The 24069-nt window shown below is 47.3% G+C and overlaps 2 protein-coding genes across 4 annotated transcripts; both read right to left on the reverse strand.

Annotated features, from left to right (window-relative positions):
• Positions 1 to 1159: 1159 nt before the first annotated feature.
• On the reverse strand, positions 1160 to 16164 carry VCP (valosin containing protein). Of its 2 annotated transcripts, none has more exons than XM_060609400.3 (17): positions 15874 to 16164; positions 12221 to 12332; positions 11860 to 12032; positions 10215 to 10357; positions 9266 to 9396; positions 8608 to 8739; positions 7443 to 7545; positions 6656 to 6789; positions 6443 to 6578; positions 5771 to 5883; positions 5199 to 5363; positions 4966 to 5088; positions 4493 to 4705; positions 3995 to 4303; positions 3618 to 3773; positions 1974 to 2128; positions 1160 to 1820 (listed from the first exon to the last, which is right to left on the reverse strand). In XM_060609400.3, the coding sequence occupies exons 1-17, from the start codon at positions 15888 to 15890 to the stop codon at positions 1715 to 1717; spliced, it is 2421 nt and encodes an 806-aa protein (XP_060465383.1). In that variant the 5' UTR covers positions 15891 to 16164; the 3' UTR covers positions 1160 to 1714. The 2 variants fall into 2 exon arrangements, with proteins under 2 accessions (XP_060465383.1, XP_078292842.1); XM_078436716.2 differs by lacking the exon at positions 15874 to 16164 and adding an exon at positions 12509 to 12527.
• Positions 16165 to 16787: 623 nt separating this feature from the next.
• On the reverse strand, positions 16788 to 23542 carry FANCG (FA complementation group G). 2 transcript variants are annotated; one of them, XM_060609401.3, is made up of 14 exons: positions 22751 to 23539; positions 22455 to 22545; positions 21934 to 22065; positions 21499 to 21701; positions 20906 to 21041; positions 20612 to 20742; positions 20367 to 20513; positions 20091 to 20242; positions 19638 to 19704; positions 19087 to 19376; positions 18889 to 18935; positions 18540 to 18695; positions 17962 to 18085; positions 16788 to 17808 (listed from the first exon to the last, which is right to left on the reverse strand). In XM_060609401.3, exons 1-14 carry the CDS (start codon positions 22949 to 22951, stop codon positions 17700 to 17702), a joined length of 1986 nt encoding a protein of 661 aa, XP_060465384.1. In that variant the 5' UTR covers positions 22952 to 23539; the 3' UTR covers positions 16788 to 17699. The 2 variants fall into 2 exon arrangements, 1 of the variants encoding a protein (XP_060465384.1); XR_013551744.2 differs by having other exon boundaries at positions 17694 to 17808; positions 17962 to 18053; positions 22751 to 23542.
• Positions 23543 to 24069: the final 527 nt, after the last annotated feature.

Below are 24069 nucleotides of genomic sequence, written 5' to 3' on the forward strand. Positions count from 1 at the left end.
CAGTATCTCTACATATTTCGTAGGGTAATAGTACTTGCCTTCTATTCTGTTCCTATAGCTGGATGCAGAGGTACCAACCAAATGTCTCTCCCCCAAAAGATCTTATCTTTGACCCACAATGAGGTTAGGCTGCCAACCCACAGGGATGAGCCACATGGATGAGACAGAATAACAATGTTCAAAGTGGAAACAGGACTGAAGGCTAGCCATCAGGACACCTAAATGGTGGGAAAACCAGAAGAGGACCAAAGACAGAATGTGGTAGAGAAAGTGTCATGGAAAATAAGGGAAAGTCAACCCAAATCTCCAACATACAAAAATCTATTTCACAGCACATGAATTCAAAATGGTCCAGTTTCATCAGCCAATATAATGATCTCATGTCCTTGTAGATTATCTATCTTTATAACCCATACCTGAGACTGGTATAAGCACTAGGATGACCAATAAAATTTTGACTTGGGATTATCTTCTCTGCACCATACTCCTCTCTGGGTAAGGCATCACAGTATCACAGTACTGATCCCAAAAGCACTAAGTGATTATGTTGGTACCTGTTGAACAAAAAGGATATTCTATACTGGGAGGTGGACAAAACTACGCAAGCAATCATCTGAAAAACTGTGAGCAGGGGAGGATGTTAAGTTTAGAAAAAAAACACATTCAATACTAGAATTTTATATTAGAAAAAAACTATTTTTTTATAATACAAATTACATAAAGTGGACATAATTGTACGTGACCCTCAACCACAGCATGAGTGTTTAGGATTTTTAGATGTTCAAAAGAACATCCACTGCAGACAGAAATTCTTTCTACAACCCTTAAGATTTTGGGAGGGCATCCCAATTCAGTCCTTGGTCAGAAAAAGGGAGAGAGCTCTGCAGGCCTAGCCTTACCATCCACATCAAACACAGGTGGAAAATGCCATACTCTCCACAACTAGAGCTTCTTCAGGCTGCACACCCCTCCACTGCTATCCTATCCAGTGATAATGCAGGCATGGGGCAAGGCAGCAGTTCATACCACTGTTAATCAGGAGGGGAAGAGGGTGCAATCTTACTCTCAGGATTTCACATTTGAAGAGTGCCTTGACAGTAAGGGGTAGCCCAAGGCCCTTCCCAGGAAAAGAAGCAGGCACAGGGGCCAGGACTCAGGCTCCATTTTGACCCAACGTTTATTGTCCTTTTACAACATGTCATTTTTGGTTTAGAAACTGCTTGTGATTAGTTTTCCAACATTAACTCAAAAGCATGTAAAATAAAATCAACCTACTCTATATAAACACCCAGCAACTGTGGCCCTTCATCCTCCTGCCCAGGTTGGGTAGAGGGAAGAAGGGAGGGCTTGAGTAGCACTGAGTGAAGTGCAGATGCTTTACTGTGGGGAGTGGCGGTGGTGCCTTGGTTCACACCCACACAGGTCTCCTGCACTGCCCCAAACTACAACAGAAATGGCGTAGGCCCAAGGCCCAATTCCCTGTTGGTAATTCACTCTCCGCCTCCCAAATGAAAATCGCTTTTATTTTATCGCTTTTGTTTTGTATTTTTTTGCAACAGAAACCCCCTGTCCAGAGTCTGACTGTAGCTGAACTGTTCAGACTGAGGAATGGAGCAGGCCATGGGCACACCCCTGGTCCCTCCTGGGCGAGCGCCCCCACCCTCAGGGAACAAGGTCCAGCCAGGCCAGCTCGCTGCATGCTGGCCACCACCACTTAGCCATACAGGTCATCATCATTGTCTTCTGTGTACACGCTGCCACCTGTGCCGCCTCCACTGCCCTGACTGGGGCCAGCTCCACCCTGGTTTCCTGAAGGGAATCTGTATGCACAAGAGCAGATCCAAAAAAGAGGGTTAGGACGGGGCCTGTGTGGGACTTTCACAATTAACCCTCCAGCCTCCTTAGGACTCCCACAACCTTGGTTGTACAGTTTCCTAAGACAACTTAAGTACTGCCCATTGCAATATAATTACCTGAAGCTGCCAAAGCCCCGACTCTGCTGAAGGGTCTGAGCAAACATCTCATACTTTCGGATGTCATTGTCACTAACAGAACGGCGAGCAAAGCGCATGGCTTCCTCAAAGTGATCTCGGCGAATCTCAGGCACTGGATCATCTTCTTCTACCTCCTGCAGGGTTGGTAAACACAGACCACCAGAGCTCAAGTCCAGCCTGGATTCCTTCCCTGACCTTCCTGCCCCCCATTACTATAGCAGTTTTTTGGTCTCCCTGTCTCTCTAATCCACCCTGAATAAGTTGCAAGGCCAATCTTCCTAAAACTGCATCAGTGCCCTGTTTAAAAACCTGTCAGTGCATTCTGGAAAAGGCAAAACTGTATGAACAAAATCATCTGAGTGGTTGCCAGGGGCTTAGGGTGGAAAAAAGTGACTAAAACGTGACAGGAGGGAATTTCTGGGATGACAGAAATTTATCCGAATGGTGGTAGTAGTTATAGAACTTAAAAATACATTTGTCAAGATGCACAGATACACTATACATTAAAAGGGTGAATTTTACTATGTGTGAATTGTATCTCAATAAACTTAAATTTTAAAAATTAACAGGGGCGCCTGGGTGGCTCAGTTGATTAAGCATCCAACTCTTGATTTTGGCTCAGGTCATGATCTCACAGTTCAGGAGTTTGAGCCCCATGTTGGGCTCTGCACTGACAGCACGGAGCCTGCTTGGTATTCTCTCTCTCCCTCTCTCTGCCCCTCCCCCACTTGCGTATTCAGACACTCTCTCTCTCTCTCTCTCAAAATAAATAAACTTTTAAAAATAAATAAGCAATTTCTAACAACAACAACAAAACCCCTAAATTTTAAAAAGGTAAAAAAGTGCTTACCACATCCACATTATGCTTTATCTAGTGGCCTTACTTCCAGTAACATATGCCCTCTTAAATCTACCCCAGTTTTCCCCAATTCCTGCAATCCTATTTCTTGAGCCAGTTATTTGGGATACTTATTTCCTTAGCCTTTACACTCTCCCTTCATAAGCTGGCTCAAACCCTATCTCTTCCACTGAGAAGCCACTCCAATTGCTGTGATTTATGAGAGTGCTCCATAGCATTAACCATATCAATACATTCTAAGCTTTTATGGGAAGAAGAAGGGATGTCTCAGAACCCCTACAAAAGGTAAAGAAGCCTTTCATTCATGTATTTATTCATTCATTAAGTCTCTATCATGATGCCAAGATAGAGTGGGAAATATGCAAGATAATATAGATTCCTTATCTTTACGAAGCTTACACACACAGACACACACCAAATTCTGCATTTAATTTCAGGAGATCCATGGACCACCAATGAAGGACAGGTCTATGGATCCCAGGTTCTAAATCCTGCTCTATTTGTTTATCTACATAATCATATTTTGATTTCCTTCATAGAGCTTACCTCAAACAGAGTATATATAGACTACCTATATCTTTTCTGCCTTTATAATTCCAGACTGAAAAGATTAACCCTCAGTATTCATTCTTTTTGATGCCCTGCTAATAGGGCATCGGTCAGATATCTTTCCAAAACCTTACACTCTTAACTCTATAGAGCATGGTAGAGATTGTCCCTGGGTCCCCACAACAGGCACATATGGGGAAAAGTTGCAGACTCACCATGGCAGATGGGTTGGTCTGCCTCTCCCGTTCTCGCCTAATCTCACTCTCGATGGATTCACGGATGGCCAGCTTGCAAGCACGTTGGCAAATCTCTGTCAGGTCAGCTCCAGAGAAGCCATTAGTCATCTTGGCCAGAAACTCCAAATCTACATCCTAAAAGAAGCAATAGAACTACCTTAGCATTTAGCCTCTCCTCCCCTGTAATATACTCCAAGCACTCCTAATTTTAGTTTGTCCCATCTTTTGTCAAATCTTCCATTCTCCCTTTACAATGCTAACCCTAGAAATCCCCAATGGAATCTTTTGCAGGAACCAAACTCCATACTAGGCTGAGCACTCATAAAAGTGCACATCACCAATAGCGCTACACCTGCCTTGGCAACTGGGGACTTGCGCAGGTTGGCCTTGAGGATGGCAACACGGGACTTCTCATCAGGAAGTGGAATATAGATGAGCTGATCAAGACGGCCAGGTCGCAGAATAGCAGGATCAATGATGTCAGGTCTATTGGTAGCCCCAATAATAAACACATTCTTTTTTGTAGACATGCCATCCATTTCTGTCAGGATCTGGTTGATGACTCGGTCTGCAGCTCCACCACCATCTCCAATGTTACCACCACGGGCCTTGGCAATTGAATCCAGCTCATCAAAGAATAGTACACAGGGGGCAGCTTGGCGGGCCTATGGGAGAGACAGATGAACTCAAGCATTAGCACAACTGGGTCTCTCAGACCTAAGAAGGAAAGGAAATTAAAGTGACCTTTACTGCCCCAGCTGAACTGCCAGAACAAGATGATTTCAGTTCTCCCAAAGAAATAGCTTCCTTGCTGCCAAGCAAGTGAACAGAAAAATCAGCTGCTTCTAACTCACCTTGTCAAAGATTTCCCTGACATTGGCTTCAGACTCCCCAAACCACATGGTGAGCAGCTCAGGACCCTTGATGGAGATAAAGTTGGCCTGGCACTCATTAGCAATGGCTTTGGCCAGCAAGGTTTTCCCACAGCCAGGAGGTCCATAGAAGAGTACTCCCTTGGAGGGTGTCATGCCAAATTTGAGGAATTTGTCTGGGTGCTCCACAGGATACTAGGAAGAAAAGGAAAGAGGGTTCAGGATACCCACCCAGTTTAAAACAAACTTAATGAACAGTAGCATCCCTCCCAACCACAACATGGTATAAGATCAGGCTCTCTAGGAGCAGGCTCCTTAGTGTCTCCAAACTGAGAATAACAGATTCATGAATTATGCTCTCACAATTCCTGTAATAACCGCCAACACCCCAAGACCATCTAAGCTCAATTACGTTGTTCTGAGGCAGTAACTTACGCTGGACCAAGTTACCCTACCTGGACCAGCTCCTGAAGTTCACGTTTGACATCCTCCAGGCCCCCAATATCCTCCCAGGTTACCTGTGGTACCTCCACCACAGTTTCCCGCAGTGCTGATGGGTTGCTCTGGCTCAGGGCCCACTAAGAAGAAAAAGGAGAAACAAAAACAAAAAAACAGCTGGGGATGAGACTTGCCAGGTGAGGTCAAAATGTGCATGTGTGTGTACCTGAGATGGGGGTGCAATCCTTACCCGGAAGTCATCCATAGTAACTGCCAGAGAGTTCATGACTTCAGCATCAATGGTCTCATCCTCTAGGTCAATGAGATCCATTTTCTTGCGGATAGCCTGAAGAGCAGCCTCAGAGCACAAGGCTGCTAAGTCAGCGCCCACATGCCCGTGGGTCTCATTGGCTACCTGCAGAGAGAAGAGCTACTTACTACTCTGTGTCTAAGACCTAGATGCCTTAGGAGGCTCAGAGACAACAAAATCTTGGCCCCTTACCCTGACTCCTATCTGTGGGTCTTCCCATTTCCCTGAACACATACCAGCAGTTCTTTCACTGGCTGGGTTTTAAGTAGTCAAGCCTGGACGTGGGGCCTAGAAATAAAGCCGACCCCAAAGTTCCAGTTTACTCTAATGTGGTGTCAACCGAGAACACACCAACTCCAGTTTCCTGAATTCAATCTCAAATCACTTCCTTTCCCTCACCCAGGAATCAAAATTAGTCTCTTTACATCTTGAGCTTGTGTCCTTACCCAGTTCCCTTCAACTGTCTAGAAACAGACATCCTAACTCTGGGCCACCCCTCATTATCACTCCACCTGTTCCAGGTCCACATCATCTGCCAATTTCATGTTCTTGGTATGGATCTGAAGAATTTCCAAGCGTCCTGTAGCATCAGGGATTCCAATATCTACCTCCCTGTCAAAGCGACCTGCAGGACAGTGTATGAACACAGACAGGGCTCATTTCTATTCCAGAGAGAGAAAGGAACAGGTCTAAGGTGACCACCATCCCTGTTTGCCCAGGACTGTCCTGGTGTTAGCACTGAAAGTTACATGTCCTGGGAAACCCCTCAGTCTCAGGCAAACCAGGATGGTTGGTCACCCTAGATAGGACATGGGATAAGGGAAAGGACCCTGCGACCTATCACTTGCAAGGAGCTTCAAGAAATCCTCAGCATTTGGGGCACCTGCGTGGCTCAGTCAGTTCAGCATCCAACTTTGGCTCAGGTCATGATCTCACCGTTCGTGAGTTTGAGCCCCACATCGGGCTTGCTGCTGTCAATGCAGAGCCCACTTTGGATCCTCTGTCCCCCTCTTCCTGCCCCTCCCCCACTCACGTTCTATCAGAAATAAATTAAAAAAAAAAAAAGGAATCCTCTGGATTAGTTGACTTAAGATGAAGGACAGACATGGAATCAAAAAGATTAAGTTCAGCAGAGCTATAATCTATGAGGAAGAACAGGGTTGAAAAAAATTTGGGGTCCTTACCAAATCGTCGAAGGGCTGGGTCAATGCTATTGGGTCTGTTGGTTGCTGCCATGACGATCACATGTGCTCTCTGCTTTAGGCCATCCATGAGAGTCAACAACTGTGATACAATACGCCGCTCCACCTCCCCATGGGTCTGTCAGGACAGGATGTCTGGTCAGAAGTGAAGCGAGGACCTTTCAACCCCCATTATCCCCTTGGGTAGGTTCCTACTTTCTCTCTTTTGGGAGCAATGGCATCTAGCTCATCAATGAAGATGATGGCGGGAGCATTCTTCTCAGCCTCCTCAAAGGCTTTACGAAGGTTGCTCTCAGACTCACCAGCCAACTTGCTCATGATCTCGGGACCTGAAAGGATACGGAATAGAACCAATGACAAATCTACAGCCTTCCTCAATCCCAAAAGAAATCAGATCTCTTATCTGCCCAGCCCAGAAACAAATGCTGTACAAAAATGTGGTAACCTCTGCCTACTTTCTCATAGACTCTACCAGACCCTACCCCAGGACAGCCAGCAGATTAGGCTAGAGAGAAGCCAAGGACTCAAACTATCAGGCAAGCTCAGGACTATCTCACATTCAAGCTCTAAGTGTCAGGAAGACAGCACATGTTCTGGGACCTCTGGCTAGAGCAGGAGAAGCAGCACACCAGTTGGATCTCTATCATTCTCAAAGAGCCAGTTGGTCTCAGCCAATATTCCCCTAAACCTTTTCAAATAAATTAGCAGACAAAAATTTTAACTTGCTCCCCCTAAATATTTTCAGCCTTTCCACAATCTTTCTCAAGGGTGGGGGAAGGATAGAGCAGGGGGCACCAGAGTGCAATACCTTCCCCTTATTGCTTCTCTATCTGTAATGTACCCCAGCAGAAGAAAGATGATGAAATATACACGAGTGCACATGTATAAATAAACGTGTCCATGAGTTCTCCAGCTCATAAGACTGATCATGCTCAGCTCAGAATAAGGTCCAGCCAAACACAAGGTGAACCAAGTCTCCTACCATTGATCAAGAAGAAGAAGGCTCCAGTCTCATTTGCCACAGCTCTGGCAATTAGGGTCTTCCCAGTCCCAGGAGGTCCATAGAGCAGGATTCCCCGAGGAGGCTGGGGACCAGTACAGAGAGTATGGTTAGGTTCAGACTCCCACCTTCTCCCAACCCCAACCACTCTAAAATGGTTTGACTATGGCTCTATCTAGAGACAGTGAGAATCAGAGCTCAACCCCAATATCAGTTAGGAGCCCTCAGCATTAGCTGCTTGAAAGACAGTTTACTTCAGATCATACTCCCTCCTATTAGCAGAGAAAATATGCTTAGAAAGCTGACACTTATGATTCCAAGTTACATAAAAGACTAAGAGCAGGAGCAGAGAAACCTTCCTAAGAAATCAGTGTGGCTAAGTCTGAAGATCCTGGGACTAGGAAACAGTAAGAGGTCTTTAAGCCAAAAGGGCTTGACTTTGGACAGGCAAGGGCCAGGACTAGCTTAGCCATCTAAGAAAGAGTTATTACCAGAGGCTCACTCACTCTAGTAATCACAACCCTCCAGGATTTATTATCATATTGGAATGCTTTTCCTTACCACCAACCACAAGTTTTCCTCTTTGAAGCTGTCTTTTCTGTGGCCTCATCCACAGGCTGCACATGGGAAATGCCCACACAGAAGATAAAATTATTGGCATGGTACATAATAGAAAGGGATAATTCCATCTTCAGTGTGCTCCAGGATATGGAAATGGTTAGGAAGTTACAATGAGATCTGCAGTTCTCAAATGTTTTGGACTCAGTACCCTTCACAATGCAAATTTCCTTAAATTTCTACTTCTATTGGATAGCACTGTTATAGACAGTGGCAAACTATGTTAGTTGGCAAACTATGAAGATTTGTTTTTATAGGGTCCATGACATAAAAATGGTTTTTACATCTTTAAAGGGCTGTGAGGACAAAGAAAAAAAAGATATGCAACGAAAAACTTAATTGACCTGGTCTGTTCTAGACCATTAGTAGCTTAATAAATTTACAGTTCTCTTCACACAAAGAATATATTACTCCCCCTCTAATCCAAGGGAATAGTGAAAAATACGTGTGAAAAAAGGTTCTGTGATTAGACACCGAGCCTTCATTGATCACAGCCTAGATTATGTCCCACTGGGCCCAGGATGCTCACCTTAACACCAATTGCCTTAAAAAGGGCAGGATGTCTCAGGGGTAGCTCCACCATCTCCTTTATCTGAGCTAGCTGTTTCCTGCAGCCACCAATGTCATCATAGCCTACTTCATTCAAGGACTCTTCCTCATCCTGAATGTTGAGGAGACAAAGGAAAAAAGAAGGCAGCAATATTAAATATCAGCAAAGTTGAGTTTCTCCAAATCCTTCTATAATCTGCTGTAGAGAAATCTGTTATATGAGAAGATTCCCTTCTGAGGGGATGCTGCCCCAAAGAAGCACTGTAAAAATCCCAAAGCAAAGATTTCTAGCATAGCTTTACCCTTTCAGACTGTCCTTAGTATTACTAGGAAGGACTGCCCTAAGACCTAAAGCTGGAAACTCTGGAAAACAGGTGAAAGTCTAGATGCCATCATCAATTGTCACTTCTACAAAAATTATTACGACTACTTAGATCCTCTAGGTTCAATCTAGATTTTAAAAACCACTGGTTATCACTTATTTCTAAGTAACATGTAGGTCCGGAAATGAATAGTTGGGAGATTTCCCACCTCTGGAAAGAAGCTTGGTCCCAAACAGTACAGTTTTAGTAGTCACCACATGACTGCCCCACTTCATAATCATGAAACTGGGTACTGGGATGAAGGAGAGAACTCACCTCTCGTTTGATAGGCTCCCCTTCACAGTGGATCACTGTGTCTGGAGCAACAATGCAGTAAGGGCTGGGATCTGTCTCCACTACTTTGAACTCTACAGCACGCATTCCACCCCGGACAAGGAAAATATCTCCTGTGAGCAATTAACACAAGTGCAGTCAGAGATGTCAAATACCAAACCAAGTGAGAATTCCTCATCAGAACCTGGGGTCTAAAATGCCACGTTCACTAGACATTGCCATTTTTCCCTTCCCACCTCCATCTTATTAAGCATCAGGTAAGAAGAGAAAACTAAACTGTGAAGAGTCCCTCTGTCATTCAAGAGGGCACTGAACAAAACCTTATGGGATTTTGGCACATCATGTTTTGGCCTTTGTCCAGAGGCCAATAAAGATTTTGACTTCTGGGCTATATATAACCCAAGCTTTCTCAACAACCACCAATGGTCAGGCTGTGCTAAATATTAAAATACACTTTGGACTTGACACAGTCAAAAGGACCCAAGTTCTCCTTTAGAGACAAAAGAGAAAAGGGACACCTGGGTGGCTCAGTCAGTTAAGCATCAACTTCAGCTCAGGTCATGATCTTGTGGTTCATGGGTTCAAGCCCCACATCGGGCTCTGTGCCAACAGCTCAGAGCCTGCAGCCTGCTTCAGATTCTGTGTCTCCCTCTCTCTCTGCACCTCCCCCACTCACGCTATCTCTCTCTCTCAAAAATAAACAAACATTAAAAAAAATATATATAGCGTACTCTACTGAAGCAGGAACTGGGAGTAGGGAAACAGGAAAATGGGAGGGAGGAAGAGGGAAGGAGAGAGTACACATGAACATGTGTGCAGAATGTGTGTGTCAGCACTTATATGAGAATGAGATAAAGACATTCCAAGGTTTACTCCCAGGTATCCCTACAAATAACCATGCTTAAGCTCAGTCCCTAGAATTCTCTCTCACCTTTCCGGATGGGTCGATAAGCTTCCAGGAAGTATGGCTTAAGGTAGACCTCGAAGAGATTGCCAGTGATGCCTTCCACTGTGTCATCAATGGGTAGCACATGGATACGTTTGCCGTACTTCACATCAGGGCACGGCTGGATGCTGAGGATGACAAGCAGACTCCATGTTACCAACCACACTGCAGCCCCAAGCACTGGGCGTCTGAAAGGGCCTGGCACAGAGAGCTGATGGCGAGCGAAAGAGAAAAGGCAGGGATGGCTTTAGCTGAAGAGAGGCAGGAACATAGAGTGGGAGTGAGGACAAAGGAGCAGCCAAGCAGAACTAAGACAAATCATATTCAGGTGGAGCAGCAGCTATAGCCATTAGAAGCTACTGGGAGGGGTGCCTGGCTGGCTCAGTCAGTACAGCATGTGACTCTTCATCGTGGGGTCATGAGTTTGAGCCCTAAGCTGGGTATAGAGATTACTTAAATAAAAACAAAAAACAAAAAAACATAAGCTACTGGGGTTGCTCACTCCCAATTAGTGAGCCAAAAGAAAGATCCATACATCTAAAGCTCCCAAAATGAGGACGCAGTAAGGAGGTATCAGTGAGATATCTTCAGAGAGATATCCAAAGATGACCCATTCTGGCTAATATCAGTAACCCAATATTATAAAGGGAGGCCTCAGTCAGACAAGTGTCAGGATCAGAGAAACAGAATTGAAAACAATCATCTCAACCAGGTGGTCAGAGCATCTTGAGAAAGTGACTAAGCACCTCCATGAAGAAGGCTACATGAAACCTAGAATCCATGAAAAATGGAAATCTGAGATGTTCCTGGCCAGGCAACAGGTGGCTGGATAGCAGTGGCCAGTAATGACTCCAAGATAGGGAATTCTCTTGCCTAAAGTTAAGTCCAGAATCACTCAGATTGAAGTTATTCAGGATCTGGCTCAAACTATGCCTCTCCTCTAGATTAACTTGGATTCTTTAAAAAAAATAATAAAAAAAAAACCTACTTGGAGGGGTGCCTGGGTGGCTAAGTCAGTTAAGGGTCCAACTCTTGATTTCGGCTTAGGCCATGATCTCATGCTTAGTGACATCAAGCCCCATGTTGGGCTCTGTACTGCCTGCTTGGGATTCTCTCTCCCTCTCTTTCTGCCCCTCCCCTTGCTTGTGTGTCCACGTGGCGTGCACTCTCTCTCACCCTCTCTCTAAAAATAAACATTAAAAAACAAAACAAAACAAAAAACCTACTTGGGAGTCCACCTTCTGTGCCCACACTCCCACCTCACTCCAGCCCCAACACAAGCCATTATTCCAACACAACAGTGAGATCATTTGGTAGACAAACACCCTCAAATGGCATCCTAAACCAAGATCCAACATGTGATAAATTATACCTCTGGCAAAATAAATAAATAAATAAATAAATAAATAAAGGCATCATGAAAGTCAAGAAATGCCAAAGTAATGCAGAGGTAAATTCTGAAGTCCCAAGGAGGCATAATCAAAACCAAAACACAACCCTATTATGTTGTCTTCCCGTGGCTAGGAGGCTTCTGCTAATGGCAGCTGCCAAGGCCTTTGTTAGGGTCCTGCCTATAATTCAGGCTGTCTCTGGCCTCCCATCCCTGAGGGGCTAAGAACCCCACACACACCTGATGACATCCCCTAGATGTACACGAAGGTTATTCCGAACAACTCTATTCATTCGAATCTTCTCATCGGAACATGTGTCATCAGAAAGCACAATGCACACAGCTTCCCGCCTCTTCTTTCCTTTCAGCAACACTGTGTCACCTCGGAACAACTGCAGCTCATCCATCTTGGGCTGAGGAAAGAAGGTTAAGGCCTTTGGGTCACTGGGCCACGGGGTAAGCAGCAGCCCTGGAGGCTGGAATTCCCAGTAAGCCCCATTCTATCTGTGGTCACTGCAAAAAAAAAAATGAGGAAAGAAACCTGGGAAAAGCCCTCCAGTGAAGCGCATTAAAGAAAGACTGGACCTTGGACCCAACTTACCTGGGACAAGGACACCACACTGTTGTCCTCATTGATGGCTTCATCGACAATTAACCGATTGGGACGGTTCTTCTGTTTAAGAATGGCTGTTGATAAGTCATCGCCTTTTGAACTAGAAAGAGAAAATGAAGTTAGTCCCAATACATAATAACAGCCCCAAGGGCTGCACCAGTCTCTCAAACTCACACTTAGGAAAGAAATAGTGGATAAATGAAGCTGTCCCTACACCAGAGAGGTCAGATAAAGGATACTGAGCCAAGGTCATGAAGAATAACATTTAGCACATACAATTCCCATTCCAGCAGCTCCTGGTATTCTGAGCACTGGTATCCTAGATGTCAAGGCCCCAAGTGATCTTCCCTCAGACTCAGGAAACTATGGCTTGAGAAGACTAAACAGAAGTAGAGGTTGAATAACAATTAGAGAAATGACAATAATCTTAATATGGAATAGCAATTAAGAAAAGGGGCTCTGTTATCAGACCCGCTGGGTCTGAATCCCAACCCTGCCACTGCTTAATTGTGAATTTGGGCAAGTTACTCAACCTCTCTGGATGTTGATGTCCTCACATGTAAAGAGCAAATACTGTAGTACCTATCTTAGAGAATTACTGTCTTAAGTGAGATAATGAATGCAAAATGTTCAATACAATGCCTGGTACATGGTTTTAATGGTCACAATGATTAGCGCTGCAGAACAAAGCATAAGCTCTTTCTTTGCTAACCTTGGAGAATGAAGTGAGCAAGACAACTTCCTGTAGGGCTCAGGAAGGCCCCAAGTCCCACCAAGCAAGCCTGGGGACAATGAAGCACAATCATTAGCACTACCATCTTTACTGGCCAAACCTGCTGAACGCTAGTGCGTTCTGTATACCACAGAAATGTCAAGCATAAAGACCATGATATTTGGGAAAAACAAAACGAAACTAAACTAATGGATCTGGAACCTTCAAAAAGAGCCTCAAGCTCAAAAGGAGCTTTACAAAGCTCTTCAAAGACACACAATTCCACAATGTTGGTTCAAAAAATCAAAACCAAGAAATGCCGAGACAAGGAGCAAATCCAAATCCCTCACCCAAACTAAGGTTGCCCAAGTCTAAACTCAGTTTAAACCGTCTAAATAGTTTCTATCATTTCCTTGAAGATCATTCATCTGACACCAACTTCTTACCTAGCTCACCTCCAGCCATCACTAACTAGACTCAGTGGGCTCTCCATTTGAAGAGGTACCTCCTCTTACTGAGGCTCAGGAAAATCTGAACATTAACCAATATAGGGAGGCCAGACAATGGAGAAAGTGAAGAAATAAAATGGAATCTCTTCCATGAATCATTTCTTCACTCAACAAATTAGCAAGTATACATTTGAGGCCCGGCACTGTCCTATGATCTAAAGATATATCAATCAACAAAACAGTATTCCTGTTGGATATACATTCACAATGCAAGAAAAAAAAAAAAAAAAAAGCCTATGCTCCAGAATAACAGCTAAGGGCTTATGGGGCTTTTACATCTTTGGGTCCTGACACACCAAAAAGAAATACAAATCCCATTCATGAAACAAAGTTGTAGGCTTTCTGCTGATCTTCTCACATAGGCTGCATATTTAATCATGGCCTTAAAACTAGTTTCCAAGAGGGGAGCCTGGGTGGCTCAGTTGATTAAGCGGCAGACTTTGGCCCAGGTCATGATCTCACGGTTCGTGAATTCCAGCCCCGCGTCGGGCTCTGTACTGACAGCTTGGAGCCTGCTTCAGATTCTGTGTCTCCTTCTCTCTCTGCCCCTTCCCTGCTCACATTCTGTATCTGTCTCAAAAATAAACATTAAAAACAAAACTAGTTCCCAAGAGTGGAGTTTCCTCAGCTTAAACTTGCCTCCCCAACATAAAAGTGTAGCACTCTGGGCACAATGCTGCAGAGCAGGCAGACTCTTCCAGTGCTTATCAACACCCTATAGAACAAGCATGATCAATGTGGCAGCTGAAGGCAATTTAAACCCATCAATTTTCCCTCTCTCCTACCCATCAAAATGTCTTCCAAGGACTGGCCACCCTCCTGTTTGATCTATAGGACTGGGGCTAGGGAAAAATAAAGTGCCAAATGCCTCTAATCAGCAGTTACCCCAAAGCTGCATTCTAGGAAAACTGCCTATCTGCCTACCATTTCTAACTCTAGCGATGGAGATGGGTAGTATGCTCTTCCCTTAAGGTAAATTTACTTCCACATCTATCTACTGAGATCAAAGGATGTAACTTTTAAAAGAGATCTTCAGCCTGATCTTGAGCCAACAGCAGTCCTGGAGGTTCTTTGAGGACATCCCCCATTGTCTCCTGCATGAGTCAGGCCCTTTCCAGAACTCCAGTGGGCCACAGGGGACTTGGAGGGAGTTCAGGTAAGAGTCATTAAGATGACCTAGAGGTTAGAAACCATCTATGATGCCAGGTTCCAAGAATTTTGAATTTTTATTTTTAGTCTTGAAAACAAATGACTGAATAACCTAAGAAAATCAGTACTAATAAGTAGCAGTCCTTTTAAAAAATAATACTTCATCTCTATTTAGAAACTTGGGGGAAAAAGGAGCACACTTCAAAAAACTAAATTTTCTTCAAGTCAGGAAAGTGATTTGCATAGAAGAGTTTCCACAGGATGGCTCTTTTTTTTCTTCAGTATCTAAAGCTCTTGATTCTAAATTTAACGGGCAGAGATGGTCGGGTTTTATCTGATGCTTTCCTGAGGGGTGGAGAGCCCAAGGTTTCTAAACACAGCCGTTTGGTGAAAGGAGCCGTGTGTGTTCAAAGAGCTAGTTTAACTCTAGCCTTCACACCACAAAGGCTGAAATCGAGGAAGGCCCACAAATTACCAACTGAGATTCTAACTTTTGCAAAAGCCCAAAACAGTAGAGAAAAGAAAAGTTCTTTCCCCGGCACCCGTTTCATAACATCAAGAAAAACTGACTAAAGCTTTCTTATGTGAATAGTAACAAGCCTAAAGTATGAAAGCCAGAAAAAAAACGCAGGGCCTGCCCTCTCCCGAACATCCCTTCACTACTCAGGTCTAGAGGATGTGAAACCAAGGGCCAGGCCGACCCTACTCCAAAAGGGAGGCGGTGAGCTTCCCTGAGCTCTCCAAGCCTTCCCAGCTCCAGCCTCCGCCTCGGTCTCCAGCCTTCTAAGGCCTTCACGTGGCCCAAAGTCCACGCCCACCGGGCCCAGTTAGGGCGTCAGGCCCATGGGGCCTGCCTGGTCTCTCCGGGGACCAAAGGCCTTCAGCATACGGTAGACCTGATCGCAGGTGGGCTCCCCAAGGCCCCGGGGCTCCGCGCCGGCAATGTGGGTCCGCAGACCTCACAAGAACCGGACAGCGGTTCCCAGGGAGCCAATCAGGCCGGCCGGGCCTGCATGACACAGCACGATCTGGCCCAGGCCCCGACCCAGGCCCAACACAAGCCCGGCCTAGGGGGCGCGCGGCTGCGCTGCCAGGCCCAGCCCGGACCGCTGCCCCTCATTCGCCTCCTTCCTCTCCTTCCCTCTCTCCTTCCTTCCCAGTCTCCACCTCTTAGACGCGCCCACGGCCAGGCCTGGCTGGGCCTACCCAGCGCGGCGAGTCCCCAGGTGCGCGCACCCGCAGCGGGCGGGCGGGCGCGCGCACACACTCACTCAGCTCCAGAGGCCATGGCGCGCGCCTCTCCCGGTCGGCGGCTGTGGCGGCCCGAGGGTAACGGCTACGAAGGGTGGCAGGCGACCGACTGGGCCGGGGCTCGGCTCTCCCGGGCGGGGATCGAGCAGCGGCGACAAACCCGCAGGCGGCCTCCTTCTCGCTTCCTCCTAGTGGCACCGGGGCGGTGGGCGGACGGTATACACTGGCTCTGATTCCGCGAGGGGGCAGCGGTAGCGACGACTCAAACGACGGCTGCAGACGCTGCGCTGAGACTGAGCCGAGAAGAGCCGAATCATCGGAAGGAGAGGTGCTCTCACCTCAGCCAATCAGCGCCTGCCCTGGGGACTCCCGCCCGCCCCTACGCGCCTCTCCCCAGCAACCCGCGGACCAGAGCCAATCAGGAAATTTGCCTGCGGCCTGGCTCCCGCCTCAGGGATGCAACACGCCTAGTAACGCCACGTCAATTGGCCGCTGCGGTACGCTTCCTCGACGGATTGGAACTCGCGACCAATCAACGAAAAGGACGGAGCCAGATCGACTGGAGAAAGAAGAGCCTTTAATCCCTGGGAGGCGGACTCTCCTACTTGGCTCCAGTTCATTGGCTCCTGATTTTATCCTGCTGAAGAACCTGGCACAATGGATTGAACCCTTGCATTAGTCTAGTCCTGTTGCAGTGATAATCTACACACCCATCTTCTTCCTAAATCTAAGGATCCACCCTAACCCCCCACCTTCCTCCTTCAAAATGCTGGTTCCAGCCACCCCTACTCTGAACCGTCTGAATAGCACCTCAGCTCTTAATCCACTCCACTGTATTGTCTTGGCACCCTCTGGTAACCCTAGTCCTATAGGCTTTACAGTTCTTCAACCGCAGAACACACAGTAGATTCAATAGAACCCAAAGCAGCAAGAAAATTGCATTATGAGACTTGAAGTTCTTGGGCCCCAAATGCAAGCTAGACCTGACTAAATTCGATAAGCAGCTTTGGGGAAAAAAGGAGGGGTGTGTGCACCTGGCTGGATCAGTTGGTAGAACACGGGACTCTTGATCTCCAAGTGGTGAGTTTGAGCCCCACTTTGGGTGTGGAGCCTACTTTAAAAAAAATAATAAAATAATCAGCTTTGGTAGCATGCTGATTTAATTAATCCTCCACCCCATATCCACACAGACATGGTTGACTTAGTCAAATCCAAAATTTCTAGAATTTGGGGTTGGAGTGAGGAGTCACTCAGACTCAGAGGTATGCTTGTCCCTCCCCTCTAAGACTCAAATACCTGCCCTTGTCCCGAGAGGCCTACCCAGACCACCTTCCAGACCCAGCTCCACTCATTCTGTCACCTTGCACAGATCCTGGGCTTTGGGACTCTGTGGCTTTTAGGCAACAGAAAGAACCAAAGCCACTGCAAGGATTCCTGTAGCCCTTTCTTCCACCAAGAACTCAACCTCATAAGGTAGACGATGTTGGGAGAGGGTATCTTAGCCAACCAGCACTCAACTGAATCAGATAGCTCTGCGTCTTCCCACTCAAGTAGATGTAGCAGGCAAACAAGAGATAAATATGAGATTTTACTCAACAAAAGAAAAGGAGAAACAGGAAAAAAGGCATCATAAGCAAAGTCATTGCCTTTTTGGTGGCATGGAGGGTTTCTTCTGAAACCAGAATGGCAGTAACTAGGCCAAATTTGGCGAGACTACTACCAACCTCTTCAGTGCCAGATTTATATAGGAATGATTAGTTTCACCCATATTCCCCAAAATTGGTAAAGCAGAAAGCCCTCCCCATGGAGAAATGGGCCCCAGTTCAGGCTTTTAAAAACATGGCAGCTACAGGTCACAAGGTTCCAGCAGAGATGTCTGAAACTCCTCAAGAAGGGTTTCACGGTCAGGGGAACGAATCCAACTCAAATAGGTTTCTAGGAACAGGGGGAGAGACCTGGAGAGCAAAAAGAGTGATGTCTAAGGGTAAAGGATAGGCAGAAAATTGGACAGCCATTCCCTCCCTTTCATTCACCACCACCCTCCATAGACTCAAGTACTCCAGAATGCCAAATGCCCTTGGCCCCAAGTCCACAGGCCTCAGCCTCACCATGCAGCATTCTCCTGTGGCAACTTAGCTTGGGCCTCCAGGCTCCACCAGAGAGCAATGGCCTCATCCCTCCGATCCATCCTCCTCAGAGTCTGAAGCAGGTGAAAGGAAGCATCTCGATTACCTATAGCCCCACCCCAGAGTAGGGAGTCTTAGAATTTGACACAGCCTTAAGCATCATTTTATAAAAGAAGAAACTGAAGTCTAGAGCAAGAAAGTATCTTGTCTACATTCACACATGGAACCAAGAGTAGTTCATTCCCAACCATTCCTATCCCTGGGTACAGCTGCCCAGGACAAAGGGCTCAGCTGACCCTGCTTCCCCCTAACATATGCCCAGCACGGTTCTGGTCTTTGTGTCTGAGGACACTGGGAAGACTGAGAAACTCCTGAGAGGCCTCCATATACACTTGCATGTGTTCTCAAACCTGGTATATCCCTAGGTATATACAGTACAACCTCATTCATCCCCTTCTATCTGGGAACATCACTCTTCCACTAATCCCCAAGTACCTCCCCCATGGGCCTCTCTGTCCTTGTGCATCTGGGCATAACTGATGTCATGCAAATATACATACCTGGGCACATCTGCACACTGAGGAGGAAGTCCTGTAGGGCTTTAGTATCTTGGTCACTGGCCACCCATTGCAGTCCACGACTAATCAGGGCGGCTACCCGAAGCTGTTGCAGTGCCACATCTGACATACACCCCTGCTCACAGCTGGAAGCAGGACCTGGGGACCATCCCCAAAGTCAAAAGAGTGTCCCTGCTACACAGTCACCAAAACCCCAAGTACTCCTCTTTCTCTTCTTGTATCTGCAGTTCCTTTCTTTTAAGCCTCATAGTAGGCTAGGACGCATGGAGAGGCAACACATTCACCACCCCCACTTCCAAGAGGGAAGAGGAAAACCGAGAGTCTAGATCACCTTGTTCCCTGTCCTTAGGTGTGGCTTGGAAGAGCAGCTCAAGGCACCTGAAGTGGGACAAAGAACAGGGATGAAGAGGAGTCGACCTCAATAACTCTGGGATGAGTAGGTAAGTATGGAGCTTACCAACTCAGGTCCCAATCAGCAAATTATCCCTCCACACTTCCCCTAGGATCCTGGTTGGCTTCCTGGGCTCACCGGCTAAATTCACTAATTGCTTCTTTTTGGGCCCCCAGCTGCACCCAGGCTCGACCCTGAAGCAGGTAGGTGGCAGAGACCCAGGATAGACAGTGTGGTGACTCCTTGGTTCCTTTTCTGGCATCTTCCCACAGCTGGGGCATCTTGGGAAGCAGAGACGACATGCGGCTGAGCAGCTCCTCACATACAGTCAAGGCATCCTGTGCTCGGCCTGCCTGGATCAGTGCTGCTGCTGCCTCCAAGAACACCTCAGGCATGCAGGGCCCTGGACGGGATGGGGGTGGGGAGAACTGGGGTGGAAGGAGGATGCAGTGTCTTGAAGAGACATTGGCCACCATCCCCAACCTCTTCACCAGGCTCTGGTACTACATGGAGACCACCCATTGCTTGCTACCCTGGACCACTTATTCTGAGAACCTTCCTAGTTTGGCCTTGCAGCTTGGACAGACAGAACAGCAGAAGAAAAAAGAGAAAACAGTAGTCCTGCTCTACTCCAAAGTTAGACTCCAACCCTCCCACCCTATTGTAGAGAACCTTGAAGACATACCCACCTTTGGCTCAGAGTCATCCAGCAACAGAGCCAGCAGGTCCAAGTAATGCTCTGCAGCGTCCTCTGCCCTAAGAAGTCATAGCCCATGAACTTCATATTAGGCCATTAGCAGGGCCCTCCAAAGGCTCATAGCTAACAAAGGGATGCTCAAGGGCCCTGGGGAGTAGGAAAAGTGGGGTCTTGGAACTCCAATCCTAGCTCACTATGGATCTACCCTCCTTACAGAATGGATCTGGGAGGAGATTTCAGAGTTTTCAAGATATAGGAGTTAGTGTCTGGGTGAAGAGTCCTAAGTTCAGGTCCATCAGCAAGGCAGGAGACTGAAGAGTGGGAACCTATGTCCTACCACTGACTTGTCCATACTGTCCATACGAAAGAACAGAAGCAGAGTCACATCCCAGGGAAGGTATCAGAAATGAGAAGAACTCAGATGATCAAGGCAGTGGAACCTCACCTTCCTATCTGTAGGCATCGGCTTGCTAGCAGGTACTTGGCCTGGCTCTGTGTGCCACAGTGAAGGGGTGAGGCTGGGTTAGGTTGGGGAAGTAGTAACTCTACTTCAATAAGAAGCTGGGGGGCTTCAGGACTGTGAGTGACACTCAAGGCCTAAAAGGAACACAAAGAAAAAGTATATCTATAATCTTTGGGAGCCATATTTCCTTCTATTTACAACTTGATTATTCTCCCTAATACAAGCACCTCAGCCATCCCCATATCTTCAGTTCCTTACATCAACCAACAGCTCCAGACTCTCCAGCTCTGCTGCTGTGTTCCCCAGTTGCTGATATAGCCTGGAAGCCTCCAGAAGCGGAGGACCCCAGGGTGATCCCCCTTTCAGGGCCGCAACCAAGTACAGCAGAGCTCTTTGTGGATTGCCCTAGAGGGGTGAGAGAACACAAGCCTTAGCTACCTCACAAAGCAGAAAGCTATTCATAACACCCATGGTTTCCCAACCCACCCTAAGACTGTCTGTACCATTTTACGAAGACAGGTCCCCAGGACTGTGTACACCTGGACCAACACAGGCCGTGGACACAGACCTGAGGCTGCTTCTTGCAGGCTGCTCAATGCCTTGGGCAGGCTTCCTGTGATCAACTCCTGGAGGCCTGAGGGCAATCAGGGTGTAAACTTAAAGAAGCCTACAGGGCAAGGGGCATGACAGGGAACAAGAGCACAGAGCTAAATGGGACATGACAAGGAAGGTATGAGCCAAAGGACTCCTCAAGACAGGGAGTGGGGAGGAAGGGATGAGTCAGATTGCTAGCTGACCTTGGCGATAGGCAGAAGCTGTAAGAAGGACATCCCTTAAGCCCCGGGCATCCTGCAAGGTCAATGGAGCATCTGACTCCTCAGCTGGGGGGCTCCAAGTTTTCAGAAGGTGCAGCAGATCCTCAGAGGCCTCACTCTGAGGAAAGAAGGATGATCAGAAGCTCCAAGCCTATAACCACCTCTTCTCCTATCTCAGTCTATCCTGGCTGGACCTTGAAATCAAGGGTCCTCCTGATTCCTATTCCCTCAACTCTAAGAGAGAGACAGCAAGGATAAAGGGAGGAAGAAAAACTTGGGGCACAGATGATCTGGTCTAGTGCACCTTCTCCTTCAGTATAAGCCCATGAGGACACTTCAGCAAGATCATAAAAGCCCTAACCCTATCCAAGATCATTAAGCTATTTTAAAAACCACTCAAGAGAATCCCCCCAATGAGAGACCAAGCAAAATAAGGTCATCAAGAGTCCTGGAGAGAACCCAGGTCTTCTGACCACCAACCCAACAGAACTTCCCAGCACAAAATGATGCTACTGCAGCTGAGAGGGGTGAAAGAAGGGAAGAGGCCCTTAGATACAGGTTACTTCCCACATTACCTGGTTACCATTCAAGGTCTGCAGCAGCAAGGTCAGGTCCCCAAGACAGTCAGTACTTAGCCACAGGGCAGCCTGCAGGCCAGCCAGGTGGTGAAGGGCAGGGAGTAGCTCCAGCAGAACAGAGGAATAATGGAGAACAGAGTCCCACAGCCCCCTGAGCCCACATTCCAGTCTGGGCCCAAGCTGCTTCTGGGTCTCCAGCACTGTAGAAGATACACACATACAGCTGAGGTTGGGACTTCATCTCTGGTTTCCTTTTTCTGCAGGAGCCCAAAGGTCACAAAGGTGCTCCTGGGCTAAGGAGCACCTGGTGGATAAGAAAAGGGCATCTCTCTCCCTGGCGGTAACAGATTTTATTGCTCCTCTCATCCCCTTTGCAAGGACTTAAACCCAAACAGGCTGGCAGGGATATGGAAAGCAATCTCTAGCCCTCACCTCTCTCCAGGCTCTGTTGGATATCCTGTGCTTGGTTTTCAGTGAAACCCTGGGCCAGGCTTGCCTTCATGGTAATGAAATTGCAGGTAACAGTCAATTCCAAGGGGAGAACAGGAACAGCTGCAGGGAGACCTGAAGCAAACACATGCTGATCTCACTGACCACTTTCCCAGGAAAGATTTCCCAGATAAGATCCAAACCCAAAGATCACATCACCCCAACCAAAATGGCCTCAATAAAGAATCACCCTTTGTACAGAATTTGGAAAGGGCAGAAAGTTCTTCAGATTGGACCATCCTGGAGACCATTTCTTCAAATGCTGGGGAGTGAGGGGAAGTGAGGGAGGGGGCATGGCAGGGCTCAGAGATTCATCTGTACCAAAGAGAATTCCATTTCAGTCTTGTCTGTGCCTTAAACAGGATTCCCTGCCCCCTGAGTAATTTTCTCAATCCCAGAAATGCAGAACTGGTCTCTGGCTGTGGAGAAGGATAACTGACCGTCCTGAGGAGGATCCTGCTTACCCTGCAGGCTATGCAGGAGTCCCCTGAATCCTTCCAGCACATCTTGGGCCAGCTGCTGTCCTCTCAGAAACTGACGCGAGTCCTGAGCCACCTACGAAATGTGGAATGGGGTATCACTGAGGATCAATCCTTATTTCTCCCGTTGCAACAATGGCAAAGGATGTCTTTCTCCAGTCATTTCTGGCTCCTGGGAGAAGGTCAAACTCAATACCTCCCGTCAGCTGGGGTAAATCCACGGGAAACCCTCCTTCTGATATTTTGGGGCTGCAAAGCAAGGGTCCCAGCAACCACGTTACCTTGGCCTGTCGAACTAGCTGGTCATTCTTTTCCCTCCACAGGTCTAGGCAGCTGGCGTGTAGTCCTGAGGAGCCCAGAGGGGTCTGGTGCGACAAGGTTGCAGAGGCTGGGCCCAGACCCCTGGAGGGTGCTGCTGAAAGGTAAGCCCGGCCTCGCCGAGGTCCCCACCCGAGCGAGGAAAGGTCCGTGCGCTTCTGCATCCCCCCGTGACTCCCTTGCTCCCCTTAGGGCCCCAGGAGGGGCGGCTCACCCCCTACGCGAAAAATGGAAACGGAAAAACTCTCTCCCGGACGCTGTGCCGGCTCCCACCCCCGCCTCTTCCACCTTGTCTCTGGTTGGCCAGGCCGTCAAAATCTCGGCTGCGGTTGGTCGTCTTCAAGGGTTAGTCCCCGCGGGAAACTCGAAGAAGAAACGAGTCAGGGCCCAAACCAAGAGGGAGGCTAAGGCGGGTCAGAGGATGGGAGTGTGTCTGAGTGGAGAGGTAGTACTTCTTAAGGTTCAGCTTGCTAGTCTCTCAGGAAGGCCAAAACCCTGAGAAATCGATCTCGGTACCAAAACCAGTGGCTCAGCCCTTCCCTCGCAGCCAAACTCCTAGGTCGGTCTGGCTTGGCGCCGCCCCGCACAAAGGAGGCCCGAGCAGTGCATGCTGGGAAGCGTAGTACGGCCGAAAGCAGCCACAAAAATGCCAGCCATGGCGCAAAGTTATTTCCAAAAGCAACTGAAAGGAGACCAAGGCTTTTGGTCAACAACCCTTCCTTTCTTTGCTCACCACAGAGCACTAACACGCTACCACATTCTGCTCAACCTCGTGCAGTCTGACTGCTGGCCATGGAAGCCCTAGGCTTGAGCAGGACACACTGCTCAAAGGTACCTCTGAATCTTTCAACAAATGGACCCAGGAGACTTGGATATCCATATATAAAAACAAAACTGTGACCCTTACCAGAGATAAAATCAACTCAATATGGATAAGTTGAACTTTATTAACATTAAAAACTCTGAGGGCAAAACAAAAACAAACACCTCTGGGGCGCCTGGGTATTTCAGTGGTTAAACATCAGACTCTTAGTTTCAGCTCAGGTCATGATCTCAGGTTGGTGAAGTGGAGCCCTGGGTAGGGCTCTGGGCTACTGGTGCAGAGCCTGCTTTGGATTATCTCTCTCTCTGCCCCTCCCAGCCCACGCACCTCTTTCTCAAAAGAAATAAACTTAAAAACAAAAACAAAACTTGTGCTACAAAAAGGCACCATCAAGAAAATTCAAAGAAAAATCATAAAGTGGAGAAATTATTTGCAGAGCATACACATAGCAGATCTCTA

Source organism: Panthera onca, chromosome D4 (genome assembly GCF_046562875.1).
Source record: "Panthera onca isolate mPanOnc1 chromosome D4, mPanOnc1 haplotype 2, whole genome shotgun sequence".
In the NCBI taxonomy this organism is placed as follows: Eukaryota; Metazoa; Chordata; class Mammalia; order Carnivora; family Felidae; genus Panthera; species Panthera onca.

Coding starts and splice junctions, on each gene's coding strand:
- FANCG (XM_060609401.3), bottom strand. CDS start 22,951: ATGCAGAAGCGCACGGACCTTTCCTCGCTCGGGTGGGGACCTCGGCGA. Junction 22,546..22,750: donor AGCTAGTTCGACAGGCCAAG/GTAACGTGGTTG, acceptor CACATTTCGTAG/GTGGCTCAGGACTCGCGTCA. Junction 20,743..20,905: donor AGCTTCTGCCTATCGCCAAG/GTCAGCTAGCAA, acceptor GATTGCCCTCAG/GCCTCCAGGAGTTGATCACA.
- VCP (XM_060609400.3), bottom strand. Junction 6,579..6,655: donor TTGCTCCCAAAAGAGAGAAA/GTAGGAACCTAC, acceptor CTGTCCTGACAG/ACCCATGGGGAGGTGGAGCG. Junction 2,129..3,617: donor AGACCAACCCATCTGCCATG/GTGAGTCTGCAA, acceptor CCAACCCTGCAG/GAGGTAGAAGAAGATGATCC.